Genomic DNA, 16003 nt, shown 5'->3' with positions numbered 1-16003 from the left:
TATAGCAGCATGATCCATGTGTTACAGTGTAGGTTGTGCCATTGGTCTAAAGCAAGGGGAACACCATTTTGAGCATAGCATGGATGGGCTATAAGGTAGTGCTTGAATTACAAGGGCTTTCATAGGGTGCCCAGGCCCCTTTGTTACTGCTTTTAGACAGCTATAGGGATATTTATTTATTTATTTATTTTAACAGTTTATATCCCGCTCTTCCTCCAAGGAGCCCAGAACGGTATACTACATACTTATGTTTCTCCTCACAACAATCCTGTGAAGTAGGTTAGGCTGAGAGAGAAGTGACTGGCCCAGCATAACCCAGCTAGTATCATGGCTGAATGGGGATTTGAACTCAGGTCTCCCTGGTCCTAGTCAAGCACTCAGTGGAACTATGGATTTCATCTTTCCCCTAATAATTCAAGTGAACCTTCCCTCACATGTACTCCCCTCCCCCACAAAATCCAGCTTCTCTCTAGCTATTTTTCTTCCAGTGTGGAGAAGCAGTTTTGGGTGGCAGTGGAAAGAATAGACAGGGGGAGGGTTCAGCACCCTCATCCAGCCTGCCCATGCAGCATTAAATCCACCCCACCCCTTGATAGGAAATCAGCAGTGATCAGATTCTCAGACAAGCCTCTGTTGCCATCACATCTAGAGCCTGACTTTATTTCATGCTTATGTTGTTATCACTAAAACCAAGATGGCGTCATTGGCACAGGCAAACAAACAAATCAACAGCAGGATGGGTGCAGGATTCTTGGCATATACAAGAGATCCTGTCAGCAGGCACAGTGGGATGGTGTTTAGGTTCACAGGGTTCTAAAATGATTATACTACACAACCTGTTAATTCTCAGTCTGTGTACAGTCAGTTCATACAGACTGTTGTGCCAGAATTTTTCTCTGGTACAATATGGTAGTAGCATAAAAGTACTTATATATTTTAACTGGCTTCAGTGGGAGTACTTTGTTCTTAATGCAACCTCTAGGATAAACTCACAGCAGTGAATGAATAACATGTCCAGTGGAGGATAATGCCTGGCCTCTCCTCCCCACCCCCCACACTAACTGGCTCATGGCTGTTTCTAGTAAAAAGGCCTCCCTTTTGAGGCTTGCCTGAGTCGCATAGTGATGAGATCACTTATGCCCAGCATCATTGTCTTGTCATAAAGGGCGAAGTCCCTACCCTAACAGTGCTGGGGGGTGGATAATAAGAGCATGAATTGGGATAGAATGGAACTGGTGATCCAGGTATGATGCCTAGTAAGTATTGCCATATTAATAGCTTGTTGCCAAATTGCTCCCAACAAAACACACTTTTTGTTGGTAAATTACTCTGGATGAAACAGATTGCAAACCTTTAGTCTTGCAAGACCTTTTTTCCATGAGAAATGAAAAGTGCACTGCTAATGGCAAAAATAATAGGGAGCCATTCATACACACTCATAATATTTCAAGACTCGCAAGTCTGTTTTCAAATGAAGCAGGGTTATTTATCCTAGGCAAGTGACTTGATGTTTACTTAGAAGAATAGCCTACTAATCTCAGTAGAATTTACATCCAAGTAAATATGCTTTGCATCACTGCCTAATTCTAAGAACTGCTTAGTGTTCAATCTTTGAATTTTTATGTCTTCAAGTAATCTAGAAATCTATGTGTGTTGAAGATTATATATGCAGGTTGTAGTTTGCTTTGTTGGGTGGTTGTAGGGTGTGTGTTTGTTTTATCTTCCTTTGCAATGCTGAAATGATATCATTGCTCATATCTAAGTCAAGAAACAAAATGCATACACTAGTATGCAGACTGGAGGAATAAGAGCTGAATTGCTTCATTTCTGATTTTGTCATAAATATTCACAAATCTCATGTCTGCATTTTTGAATTGGTATTAAATCACAAATGCCCTAGTGTTTTTAAAATCTTGTAACACAGTTTCTGTGTTGTCTCCTCTCTCAGATGTGTGCAATAGTACTGATCTTCCTGAAGTTGAAATCATCAGCCTGCTGGAAGAGCAGCTGCCCCACTACAAGCTAAGAGCAGACACAATCTATGGTTATGACCACGACGACTGGCTTCATACCCCTCTTATTTCTCCTGATGCTAATATCGACTTAACAACTGAGCAAATAGAAGAGACACTGAAATACTTCCGTAAGTCCAAATATATTCATTTGTGCTCCACTGAGTTACCAGTGAAATGCACTGGTTGTCCTTTTCAAATTTCCACAGTTCTTGGCGAAACAATACAAATATGGGGTAGACCACTGACATAATTTGAAATCTGACACGTGTATAAGAAATTATGAACCAAATCTGCACCTGCTGTGCAAATGCTGGATATTTATTGATTATAAGTATTTATATCCTACTTTTTCATTTACTACAAATGCAAAAGGTAGCTAACAGCATATAAAACAATCAAAAAATAAAATCTTAATTACAGACAGTAAAAGAATAAAAATAAATAAATGCACACACAGCAGCAACAGATAAGACACACTTAGGCAGCCATAAAAGACAAATCAGCAGCAGTTAAACCAACAAAGCTGGATGGAACAGAATGCTTAGCTGGTGATGGAAGACAATTAGGAAATGGGGGGTGGGAGGGACCCACAGATAGAGATCAGCCTCATGGGGAGCCCCCTAGCCATCCATTCCAGAACATCCAGCTGAGAGCTATTGAGTAGGGAGGCATAAGAGGGTGGCAATCCACGCTGGGCTACATAAGCACAGGCTTCGCCTCCCCTTGGCCTGGTGAGCCTGGGCCAAGTCCTTCCTCCCACCCCATCTTTAGAAGACCAGTGCTATGGTCAGAGGAGGAACACAGTGGCTTTCTGCTGCAGCAGATTGCCCATCAACTGATAGGTGGAAAGGGCAAGCCCACACCCACACTGGGGGACCACAGAAGGTCCATGTGGAATCCAGTCCCCTGTGGTCCCAGGAAAGGAGCCATCAGGTAATAAGCCTTGCCAGCACAGGTGAAAGGAACGGAGTGAGGTTAACTGTTTTTCCTATACAGTAATCCCTCGACCTACGAACTACTCAACTTACGTTTTTTTCGAGTTACGAGTGACAAAAAAGACCGGAAGTAGTTGCCGGTTTAGAATCAGCTTACTCGACCTACGAATGTTTAGATGCGGCTTCCTCGAATTACGAGTGTTTTGAGACTTCCGTGGTGCGCTCCTCGACTTACGAAAATTTCGACCTCCGAACGTGCGTTCGGAATGGATTATTTACGTAAGTCGAGGGACCACTGTACTATTCTAGATAAAGGCAAGTTTGGAGAGTTCTAATGCCTTTGATTTGTATCGGTTTATGGAAATTGTGCGTGCTCGTGGGTCTCGAGGTGCAGCTACCCCTGAGGGACGGGGAACACAACAAGGGGTCAAGGTGAATTTTCTTAGCTGTTCCATAATTTGGGCACTGCTACAGAAAAGGCTTTCTTCCACATCCCAGCCAATAGTGCATCCGGTGGTGGAATGTGGAGCAGAATCTCTCCAGGAGATTTTAATCCCTGGGCAAGTACATATGGAAGAAAGGAGTCTTTCAGACAACCTGCACTAAAGCTGTTTAGGGCTTTGGAGATCAACACTGGCACTTTAAATTGGCTCAGAAAGCAACTGGCAGTCAATTTAGTTGTTGTCACAAACTCCCTTTATGTTTAACAATCTGGCTGCCACATTCTGGACCAGTTGTAATTTCTGCTCATTTTTCAAAGGCAGCTCCATGTAGAGTGCATTGTGGTGATCCAGTTGAGCTGTACTTAAAGCAGGTGTCTGGGAAATTAAGGTTGCAATTCTACACTTGGGCTGCTTAATTTCCATTGGATTTAATGGGATTTAAAAATTGTCTAGGTGGTTGCAATCCTGTATATAAAGTTGGGTGACTAAAAGGCACCTGCAGCTTGGGAGTTAAATATCAGTAAGCTGTGTGTGTGGGGTTTTTTTTTAAGTGAAATGTTCTTGAGATATCCGATGGAATTCATGTGGAAATAACATAAATGACTATAGTATTATACGCGGTAGCAATGGACTTGTTTCTTAATGTCTTGAGATATCTATAATACAAATCAAGTTTAAAAACAAAAACAAAAAAACACAACCTAGCCTTTTGTAAAGAAGTCCTTGGTTAAACTTTCAGAGAAAAGGTGCAAGTAGGAAAATAACAGTGAAATAAGGAAATATTGGGCAAGTCTGCAAGATTTTTTTTCATAATTATTTATTAAATGTACAATTGCTTTATTTACTATATTTGTATACTACTCCAAACGTCTTTTGGTGGTTTACAACAAATAAAACAAACATAAAACAATTTAAACTTACAATTCTAATTTTAAAAACTTGGTTGAATAAATGAGTCTGTCTCTTTAAAAGCTGTTAGAGATAGGGAGGCTCTTTCAACAGGGAGTGCATTCCAAAGTCTCAGGGCAGCAACAGAGAAGGCCCATCCTTGAGAAGCCACTGCAGATGGACCTCTCCGGATGATCTCAGTGGGTGATAGGGCTCATAGTGAAGAGAATGTTCTCTTAAATACCCAGGGCTGAATCTGTTTAGGACTTTATAGGTTATAACCAGCACCTTGTACTTTGCCCGAAAGCATATTGATAGGCAGTGTAGTCCTTTTAATACAGAAGTGATATGGTCTCATTGAGATGACCCAGAGACCAACCTGGCTGCTGCATTTTTCATCAATTGCAATATCTGGACTACTTACAAAGGCAGCCCCACATGGAGTGCACTGCAGTAGTCAGGTCTGGAGGTTACCAGCATATGTACTATTGTTTTGAGGTCATTTGTCTTGAGAAACAGACGCAACTGGCATATCAGCCAACACTCATAGAAAGCACCCCTGGCCACCACCTCATCCTGAGACACCAGATTGGGGTTTGGATCCAGAAGCACTCCCAGACTGCACACCTGTAACTGGCAGTGTAATGCTGTCAAAATTGGCAGGTCAAAATTGTCTCCTGGGTTCCAATCCCACACAATAAGCACCTCCGTCTTATTTGGATTCAGTGTTTGTTAGCCCTCATCCAGACTTTCACCGCTTCCAGGCAGGCATTTAGGGAGGTTATGCCTTTTTGTGATGACTCTGATATGGAGAAATAGATTTGGGTATCATCAGCATACTGATAACACCCTGTACCAAATCTCCTGATGATCTTTCCCAGTGGTTTCATGTAGACATTAAAGATCATTGGAGACGATATGGAGCGCTGGGGGATGCCATATAAAGGTTCACTTTTTGAAGAACAGTAGTCTCCAAGTGATGCCATCTGGAATCTTCCTGAGAGGTAGAAGCGGGAACCACTGCAAAGCAGTACCTCCCATTGCCAATCCTCTCAGATGAACCACAAGGACACTATGGTCAATAGTATCGAAAGCCACCAAGAAATCCAAAAGGACTAACAGAGTCACACTCCCTCTGTCAGTTCCCTGTTGGAGATCACCCATCAGGCTGACCAAGATAGTATCCACTCCATTGACAGATTGATTAAGTGCTGTCAAGTCAGTGTCGACTCTTAGTGACCACATAGCTAGATTCTCTCCAGGATGATCTGTCTTCAACTTGGCCTTTAAGGTCTTTCAGTGGTGCATTCATTGCTGTAGCAATTGAGTCCATCCACCTTGCTGCTGGCCGTTGTCCTCTTCTCTTTGCTTCAACTTTGCAAGGGAGCTGGGTCTTCGCATAATGTGTCTGAAGTATGATAGTTTGAGCCTGGTCATTTGTGCCTCGAGTGAACATTATGGATTGATTTGTTCTATGATCCATTTGTTTGTTTTCCTGACTGTCCATGGTATCCTCACAAGTCTTCTCCAGCACCAATGTTCAAAAGCGTCAATACTTTTTCTATCTTGCTTTTTCAAAGTCCAGCTTTTGCATCCATAGAGTGTCACGGGGGAAACCATTGTCCGAACGATTCTAATCTTTGTAGGTATAGACACTTCACAGCATCTAAATATCCTTTCCAAGGCCTTCGTTGCAACTCGACCAAGTGCTAGTCTCAGCATATTTCATGACTGCTGGATCCTTGATCCTTGATCCTTGATCCTAAAAATCAGAAGCTATCTACCACTTCAGTATCTTCAATATCAATTCTGAGGCTTGTTCCCCTCAGGCTGCTGACAGGCCCAGGCCTGTCCCTTGCCTGCCTGCTTCCCTCCACCAATCCTCAGTAGCCCCAAACAGCAGCAGTGGTTGATTAGGCCCTTCCTTGCTGCCACCACCATGGCTGTTCGTTCCCCTCAGCCTGCTGACAGACTCAGGCCTGTCTCTTGCCCTTCCTTCTTTCTCTCTTCCCCACCCTTCTCTCTCTCTCTTTCTCCCTCCCTTCCTGAGTTAACAGATCTTGTTCATCTTATTTCCTTATCTAATTCACACAGCGGCAGCCTCCTTCTCCTGAAGGGGCTCTTTCCTCCTTCACAACCCCTCTCTTCGCAGACCCCTGCCCACTATATATATATATGAGAGAGAGAGAGATTCCTCTCCTCTACAATCAAGAACATCTTCTGATCAGTAACAGTTGCATTCCAACTGACCTTAACCATCACAGGCTCCTCCTCCCTATCTTCATATGGAATCCCCACTGCCCAATCACCATGGCACCACAGACTCTTCTTCCCTATTTGCAAATGGACTCCCCACTGCCCAATCACCATGGTGCTTCTGCTCATAAACTCTCGTGAGAGCTGCCACGCATGGAATTAGCCACGGGTATGCCTTAGAGAATTGGATGGATGGATGGATGGAATGGAGTTTCTGTATAAATACCCTTGGATGGTTTTGGTTTTGCTGTTTTGTCTTGGCTGGTTGTGAGCCAATCTGTTCTGTTGCTGCTGCTATTGCTTTGTTTTTCAGATTGTGTTATTTTTCAGTGGCATTGTTTTGTATTTTATTGTAAGCTGCTTTGGGCTGTAAGCTGCTTTGAGTTTGCAGGAAAATCAGGATGAACATGTTTAATATACTAGGGAATAACTGCTTCTTGCAATTCAGTAAGCTTTCTATAGTAAATGGAACAACCTCTGTGATGTGATGGTTAAGTGATCCACCGTCTATGAAAAGCTCCTTTTTTGATAAATGTAATATGTAACTGGAAAGCTCTAAATGGAGATATAAATGAGATCAAAGCAAAATTAAGGTGTGGAGAGCAAATTATTTTCTTTTCTATGTTTTTATTATTACATAGTTCATGACATTTGCATAGTACATTGCAATTGTTATTGATTTGTGCTCTCGGCAACCCTATGAGGTAGATTAGTATTTCCATTTGTGGAACTGAGACAGAGTGGCTTCTCTAAAGTAACACAATGTGACTTTGCTTTATCAAAATCCAACGCTATACTATATACATACTTGCAGAATACCACAAAGGTGGTAATCTACCTGGGTTTCATCTAAGGTAGGAAACTGATTCAAAACCTAAGCTTACACCCCCGAGTTGGTTTTTGCTGTGTTTAATGTCTGAGAAAATACTTCACATTAAGTGGCTCTGAGCTTTATGCAGTGAATAAACAAAGATACAGTAGTTTATAATAGCCATTTAAGCCCTTTCACACATTATGTTCAATGCACATAAAGTAGTAGACTTCCTATCAGTACGCTACATTTGAGGGGGCCTGTACCCAGGTTTACATTTAAAATTAACAAATGTATAATCATTCACACAAAAACATGTACATGTGTTCAGACAGCTGTATATGCATACTATATCATATTTGTTTTTCTCTGTAAGCCACTTTGAGAACCCTTTTGTTGAAAAGCAGTATACAGGAGAACCCTGTAATTCGTGATAGTTCCATTCTGCCCTAATACTGGGCGTTAGGGCAATAGCAAATTCATGAATAACAGGGCATTAGGGCTATTAAAATCGGGGTGGGTTGGTTAGGTTCCTGGACTGCTCAAAATGCCCCAAAAGTGGGTTTTGCACTCCCCCCGTCACCCCCAAATGTGCCCTGTCATGCTGCAGAGTAGTCCAGGGCATCCATGGGGCCAAATATTGGCTGGAAATTTAGTTAGTTAGTTATATTTATATGTCGCCCTACTCCCATAGGACTCAGGGTAGCTTGCAAGCAAATGTACACAACACAATTTCATTAAAATATATCTTACATAGCCTCATAAACCACAACCTCATACAATATTCCACATGACATAATAACCATGGATTACAAGATCACTCTACGACCAGCTGTCTCAGTGACCGAACACCCGGCAGAACATTTCAGTCTTACTTGCCTTACGAAAGGCTAACAGATCATGGAGAGCTCTGATATTATCCGGGAGACCGTTCCATAGAGTCAGAGCCACCACTGAGAAGGCTCTGGCTCTCTCTGATTGCAATTTAATATCCCTACGACCCGGGATCACCAAGGCATTACTGGTGGCTGATCTCAGGACCCGGCGAGGGACATATAGAATCAGGCGGTCTTGGAGGTATGGAAGGCCCATACCGTGTAGGGCTTAATACCTTAAACCAGGACTCAACCGGCAACCAGTGCAACTGAATGAGCAAAGGTGTCACATGTGCTCGCCAAGGCGCCTTAGTAAGGACCCTGACCGCTGCATTCTGCACCAGTTGCAATCTCCAAGTTAAGCGCAGTGGCAGCCCCACATAAAGCGAGTTGCAATAATCTAAGTGACCATGCAACGGAAGTGACCGTTGCATGGATCACAGTGGCCAAGTCCGGAGGGAACAGATACGGGACCAGCTGTCATATTTGACGTTTGAAAGAGGGCCTTTGAAAGAAGGCCTTTTGAGCGACCTCCATGATCTGAGCCTCCATATTCAAAGGGGCACTAAGAATCACGCCCAGGCTCTTCACAGTAGGCTGAGGTATCAAACAAGCACTATCAAAGGTCAGTAATTGAAAACTCCCCCCTGACCTCTTCAGGCCCAGCCACAGAATTTCAGTCTTATCCAGATTAAGCCATAGACAACTTCACCTCAGCCAGTCTGCGACCGCCTCCAAACACCTGGTCAGCTGGGCTATGGTGTCCTCAGCCCTGCCATTCATCAGCAGAAAAAGCTGGGTGTCATCCGCATATTGGTGGCACCCTAGCCCAAAACTCCTCGCCAGCTTTGCTAGTGGCCGCATATAAATATTGAACAGCAAGGGCGAGAGAATAGCCCCCTGGGGGACACCACATGTTAGTACCTGACATGAAGACCTCTCATCGCCCATTGCCACCCTATATCCTCAGTCTTGTAGAAAGGAACGCAGCCACAACAAGGCCATGCCTCAAATCCCAGCATCAGCTACGCGGTAGACCGCAATATCATGGTCCACAGTGTCAAATGCTGCTGTGAGATCTAACAATAACAGCAGCACCGACCCTCCCCTATCAAGCTATGGCAGAGATCATCAGCCAGGGCGACAAGGACCGTTTCTACCCCACGCCCAGGCTGAAACCCAGACTGGAAGGGATTGAGAATTGCTGCATCCTCCAAAAATGTCTTGAGTTGTATTGCTACCACTCGCTCCATCATTTTACCTTAAAAAGGCAAATTAGATACCGGGCGTTAGTTAGCTGGCTCCAAGGCATCCAACGTTGGCTTCTTCAAAAGTGGCCTAACCAATGCCTCCTTCAGCTCTCTTGGGAAGATTCCCATCTCCAGAGAAAGGTTGATAATATTCCCAAGCGAGGTCTGCAACCCCTCCCAGGAGGCCTTCACCAGCCAGGAGGGGCAAGGATCAGGGGGACATGTGGTAGGCCTCATAGCCGTCAGAATTTTTCCAACATCAGCCTCCAAAAGTTGGTTAAAATTCTCAAAAATTGGCCTGGTAGACGACCATGGAGCTCCCATTTCCTCAATTGCATCAAGAGTGAGGTGGAGGTCCCGACGGAGCAGCGAGATTTTCTCCGCAAAAAAGCCCTTAAAGACCTCACAGCCAATACCCAATTCTTTAACTTCATGATCTGTACCAGAAAAATTTGTCAGAGATCAAACTATCTCAAATACCTTAGCCAGCTGTGAGCTTGCGAATGCAATGACAGCCCAAAAAAACTCATTTTTACATCCCCCACTTGTGGGTTTTGCCCCATTTCTTCAATTAACTGTGCCATACAATTGCTTCCAAACACACAGGTCATTTCTGGCCACCCCCAACCCATGGATATGCCAGTTTAAACCACCCCCACCCCCGATTTTTATTTTTATTTTTGCATATACTGAGGTCCAGTGCTAATTACCTGACTGCATATACACGGAATCATGAGTGCTGGACCCGCGATTAACGAGGTCCTCCTGTATAAATATTTGAGATAAATAAGTCTGAATAGTCATTTTGGGATCAAAGCCAATATCAATATCTAGGACACTCAGCTTCTGTGGATGTGAATGCTCAGGTTCTGCATTTGCTTATGACCTACTGATTAACATGCTTCACCCATAGTGATGTTTGCGATATCTTGAAATTGATATATCTCTTATTTTATTTATTTTACATTTATATCCCACTCTTCCTCTTAGGAGCCCAGAGCAGTATACTTCAAGGGTCTTTACTACTTTCTTTGAGGTAATTTGGTGACCTATGTGTTCAGCAACAAGAACAAAAAAATGCATTCAGTGATCTGCTTTTGCATAACCCTTGTTGGAGCAATTTATTTTGCTGTGGTTTGGTTAATACCACAACAGTACGGTGCTTATCAATTTCCTCGGGTATGTGCTGCCTTCTCAGTGATTGACTGCTTTAGTTGCTCTAGCAAACTGGTCTAAGACTTAAAGCAGAATGAAGCACAGGTCTGTAACATGAGACTGCTACCAAAGGCAGTAGATTCATGTTGGGTTTCTCCTTCTGTAACAACTAGTACAATTTACCCCTTATCCTGCTTCATTAGACCATTATTTTCACACTCTCACTAGCCAATGATGGGCAGTGAGGTTAGGGAAATTACACAATTTTAATGGCATCTGGAGATGGGATAAGTTGTAAGAGGTATCACAGAAGTAGAGGGGAGAACTCCGTGTGCGGCTACAGTTTTCGGTGGCAGTCCCATGTTCCTTGTAATCCTTAATTATGTCCTCAGTCCCATAAACCTTCTAAGTAATATGTGAAGTGTCTGGACAAAACGATAGAGTTGGAAAGAGAATTAGGAGTCATTAGTCCCATCCACTGCAACAGCCAGATTTTCCAGACTTAACCATACCAGAAAGATTTTGAAATGTTGCCTATTGAAAATCTCCTGAAACAGAAAATTCCGCAATTTATCCAAACTGTTGCCAACATTTTCTTAAGGATATTCAATTACATAGTATTGTAAATTAGATACCATATGGTCTTAATTTCTTAATATGGTTTTCATCCATAATTTGTCAGGCTTGTTAACTGTTCATTTGTTAGTTAAAAAGTTGAACTTAAGTTTGGTAACTCTTTCTCTTAACATGTCCAACTGCTGGCTGAACTCAAAGAATTAATTGTGTTTTATGCGTTCTTGTTGAAATGGTTGTTTCATTGGCAACAGCAATAAAATTGCTTCTCTCCTTATAGGCACATGTTTGGCAGAGTGAAGGTTGCAGTGTCTCTTTGGAAATAGTTGCCATGTTGGACATTAGAACTGCAATTGAACTTTCTGTTAAAAAAAAAAAATGTATCACAGGATGGAGCCAACAAACATTATCTTGCTTAGCAACTTGCCACTTAATAGGACAACTGCATATATCTGTGTGCTCTTTGCTCTGTATGTATGTGTCATTCTGTAAGAACCTGCTTGTGAATGGCACAGGCAAGACAAAGGCAGCTAAGCAGTGTGATACATATTGGTGTAGTGAGTCAGAATTGCTGGAGTATTCAGTTTCAACCCTCCCACACTGCACAAAGGTTGTCGGGATATATACCCATGTTTTGCAATGAGAGAAAGTGTTGGGAGTAACACTGAAGAGATCTGTGAAGTAAATCAATATTAATTAAAAAAAACAACCAATAGACTCCACCCTGCAACATGCACAGTATAAGGATGTTCTCTTAAGTTGAATTGAATTCATATCCAGATAAAGGACTGCTTCATAAGGGTCAGATTCTTCCAGGCACAATATATTATGCCTACCCCTTGGATTCGTTTGTGTAGAAGATGTAAGATATATCTGACCCTTCCTCACATACAACCCCATGCTGGGCAGCGGTTGGCCACGAAGTGACCGCTTGGGGAGGAAAGGAAGGAAAGCGGGCAAGCGGAGAGGAGAACAAAACGGACTGGGGCAGAAAGGAGGGGGAAGCTGCGGGGAGAGAAAGTGCAGAGCCTTGCTGGGCAGAGACAAATGGCTGGCTGCTTCAGAAGACACTCGCTAGAGGGAGGGCCATGCAGGAAGGAGCCGGCTAAACGCTTGGCCGCCAGACACCAGGGACTGGAGGAAGGAGGAGGCGGCATTGGCCAGCAGGGGGGAAACAAGTAGGCTAAAAAGCAGTGGGAGGGAGCACGAATGAGAGAGAGAGAAAGAGGGGGAAATGGAGGAAGGAGCAAGCTGGTGCAGAAGGCTTGTGGGGAGAGTCGACTAGGGCTGAAGTCAGGGGGGGGGAGTAGGGCAAAAGGTGGGGGGAGTGTACTGCCACACAGATGCCCTGTGCGGGATCAGCTAGTATATGATATATGAAATCTTTTCCAAATATATGAAATCTGGAAATGATTGTAGTATTCGGGGAGATAGACAGCTAGAGAAATGCATACCTGGAAGCAGTGTTCACTGTACAGCATTTCCTTTCTCCTCTTAGGCCTCTTCTTTAGCTTCCACTTGTATTTGTATAATTCTCTCTGCATCTTCCTGCCAGTGATGATATAGCTTCCATTGGCTCCTCCAGTCACCTGTCGAGTGCTCTCATTTTAGAAGTTTTTTTCCTAGGCAAATGTCTTCTCAGTCTAAGGTTAAAGACCCATTATTTCATTCTGACCTGAAATCTATTATTTATTTTGATTTGATTTGATTTGATTTGATTTGATTTCTATACCGCCCTTCCAAAAATGGCTCAGGGCGGTTTACACAGAAAAATAACAAATAAATAAGATAGATCCATGTCCCCAAAGGGCTCACAATCTAAAAAGAAATCTACACATTCTCTCTGAAAATGCAGCCACATAGGCAATGGCAGCAATGGCATGTACTGTATTAATTTTAATTTAAAATCCATGCAGTGTTCCCTCTAAGATCTGTGTGCACTCACACATTTTTTGATGTCCGCTCAGTTCATTTTAGATTCTGCTCAGGTTGAATCAGGAAGACCCCACCCTGAATGCACATGCACGCACACACTGCCTTGATACTCTGCCCAGAACAAATCTAATTCCGCACACAGATGAAAAAAAAATTAGAGAAAACACTGAATCCATGGCCAGCTTTTATGTTCAGGAATCTGAATTGTATTTTGGGAATGAAGCATACGCAACTAAAGTGTGGAAAGAGTCAAGCTATTTTCAGCTGTACAAAATGGCTGTGGTAATCCTTTCTGTACTGTCAGAGCTCAGATAATTGAAAAATTGGTTACTTGTTCACAGAAAACACAAATTGGAGAAGAGCTTTAGTCAAAAAGGTTGATAGTGTGATGTACTGTCTTATTTTACAGATTTTTATTTTAGTATAAATATAGTAATTACTATATAGTAATTATAGTAAAAAAATAAATAAATATAGTAATTACAGCAACATATGACAAAGATGAGACAGTAATTTAGTTTCATTAATTGACATTTCTGGGTGGGAATGATTTTTCCTATCTATGTAACTGTACAAGGTATGCATTTTTAAACATGTAATGTATAAGATCAAAAACTGATGCAACTGTACAGTAAACCAATGCTAGTGGGTATGTTTGTATTAGGAGGCATTTTACTCTGTTTTGCCTCTTCTAGTGCAATACATACTAGATCATATAGTCAGAAACAGCAGAATGCACTTCCTCCATCTCTGCATCTCTTTCAGAGCTAGCCAGTCGCCATGGCAACATATTAGACTGAAAGAGCTGTGAGGACCAGAGTAGGAAAGGAATGAGTTAGGAACCACCAAGCGGTGGTGTGTGTCCCTAACGTCAGAGTCTGAGCCTTTTGATAGGATGGTTTTGTTAACTCCCATCTTCAGCTTCTGTGTAAGAGCTTCTTTATTAAAACAGCCATTGCTGCAGCTGCTTCAGCAACCTTTTCCTTTTGAAGTCCCCCCCCCTTTTATTTTCTATTCATTTCTATTGTGTTTGGCTCCCGTTTTTGTAACTGACGATGTTCAGCTTATTGTCAGCAGTCTCTGAGCTCTTTTGCAGCATGGTATTCTGTAAAGGGAGGGAGGCATGGCTGCGTTTCACTTGACCTCTGATGCATTTCGGTGAAACCTCGTCTACGTTGCCCAAGGAGATTACGGACTATGCAGAAATTCATTGAAGCAGATTACTACGAGCTGGACTGGTATTATGAAGACTGTACGGATGGTAATTATACGCTTTCGTAACATGTCTGTACTCTGGGCTGCAGCTTAGAATGCGAGTATTTTATATCCTCTAAAGATTGCAAAGAAGGAAACAGCTGTAAGGCTGTGGAGCTAAGGTGGACAGCTTTTAGCATTTCCAGGAAATAATTATTTATACGCCAGTCCCTGGGCGGTTCACAATCTTCAGCATATGTCTGAAGCATGCTACAGGAGACCGCTTGTAGGGCTTTTGGCCAGTGGGAGTGGCAACAGAACATTTGTACTGGTACATCTTTTCAGCAGAAAGAAATTAGTGAAATGTTGTTTGTAAAATATACTATTACAGCTCATAAATACATTTCTTTTGCCAAGGAGAGTGTTCTGTTTTGGAATGTGAACCCTGTCTAATAGACGTATTATAGTATACACTGTGGCAGCATGCACAACATATATAAAAGGCTATTAAACAGACTGCTGAGTTTCATATATAAAATATTTGCTGCAGCTAATAATTCAAGCAGCTCTTCTGTCTCAATTTGCAAGTAGAGAGTTAGAAGGTTGCAATCTGTTTCTTTTGTTAGCTCCTCTCGAACTTTCTGTTATCTGCCAGATTGGCAGTGTCTTTTTCATAACCCTGGATGTGATCATCAGTCTCGTGATAGAGGAGGGAGCAAGGAAGAGTGATTGAAACTGCACCACTACGTTGCGGGAAGTTCAAATCTTCTAATTTGGCCACAATTTAGTGAGAACACACAATGGAAAAATAGAGCTCTGGAAGAGCCCCAATGATAAGAGAAGCAAGGTAGTGACAGAAAGGGGCATGGCCATTTACCAAAAGTAAAAAATCTGCATTTAATACTAAAATTTTGGAGTGATTCAGAATATGATTGGGCGGGGGTGTGGGGTGTGTTTGGAATAAAGCAAACAGCTGAAACATAGGGATACCATGCTGAATTTCACAGAATGGCTCTCTACTTGTATATATTTAATATTTGCAAATTATCTGCACCTAGAATTCCCTATTTGAGAGTATTTGTTTAATTCTGCAACTGTATTTTTACATTTTTATTTTGGGAAATGCTGAAGCACTTGATTAATCTGAATGATATAACACCTTAGGATGACTGGCCCAGTTTAGAATGTTAAGAACCCAGACAGATTGGCATCTTTTCTCTGCTCTATCTTTAAATTACTAAGTGCAGATTTTAGGGAAACTTCTGAGAGTCTTTGTTACAGAACAAAAGCCTAACAGCTATGTTGATGATAAGGTAGTAGATACTATTGGAATATGCCATACAGTGGAATAGCTTTTCCCCATCCCCCACCTCCATTTTAAATCTTACTAAAACAACTTTATCAACATTAATGTCCTGTTTTTTAAACTTCTGGTTATTTAGGATCTATAAGTTCAAGTTTAATATAGGTGCAATAGGTGTGACAAACTGTAGGATGATGGAGGAGAATAGTTTCCTTTCCATCTAGTTAGTTTTAAACTGGCCTATCCAGGATTCTGTTTTGCTTTACCAATTTTTGTTTAGCACACAGACTTTGTTTTTATCAGTTATCAAATTGAGTACTTGTACATCAAAGGAATTAATACAATAATAATTAGCAAAGGTCTGACAGAA

The 16003-nt window shown here is 42.2% G+C and overlaps 1 protein-coding gene across 6 annotated transcripts in view; it reads left to right on the top strand.

Annotated features, from left to right (window-relative positions):
• Positions 1 to 16003, top strand: part of TRAK1 (trafficking kinesin protein 1) — a 114768-nt gene that overhangs the window by 28192 nt on the left and 70573 nt on the right. For 3 of the 6 annotated variants that reach the window (XM_053265074.1, XM_053265073.1, XM_053265077.1), the window contains exon 2: positions 1949 to 2143. Coding sequence is in view for 3 of the 6 variants with exons in the window: in XM_053265076.1 (XP_053121051.1) it covers positions 14334 to 14397 (64 nt within the window). In the remaining 3 variants the exon portion in view is untranslated. Of the gene's footprint in view, positions 1 to 1948; positions 2144 to 14123; positions 14398 to 16003 lie in introns of those variants that run through there. The other 3 variants (XM_053265076.1, XM_053265070.1, XM_053265071.1) reach the window with 3 other exon arrangements.

This window comes from Hemicordylus capensis, chromosome 6 (genome assembly GCF_027244095.1).
Source record: "Hemicordylus capensis ecotype Gifberg chromosome 6, rHemCap1.1.pri, whole genome shotgun sequence".
Classification (NCBI taxonomy): Eukaryota; Metazoa; Chordata; class Lepidosauria; order Squamata; family Cordylidae; genus Hemicordylus; species Hemicordylus capensis.
Note: the sequence above shows the minus strand (reverse complement) of the source record. Positions and strands in the feature narration are given on the sequence as shown.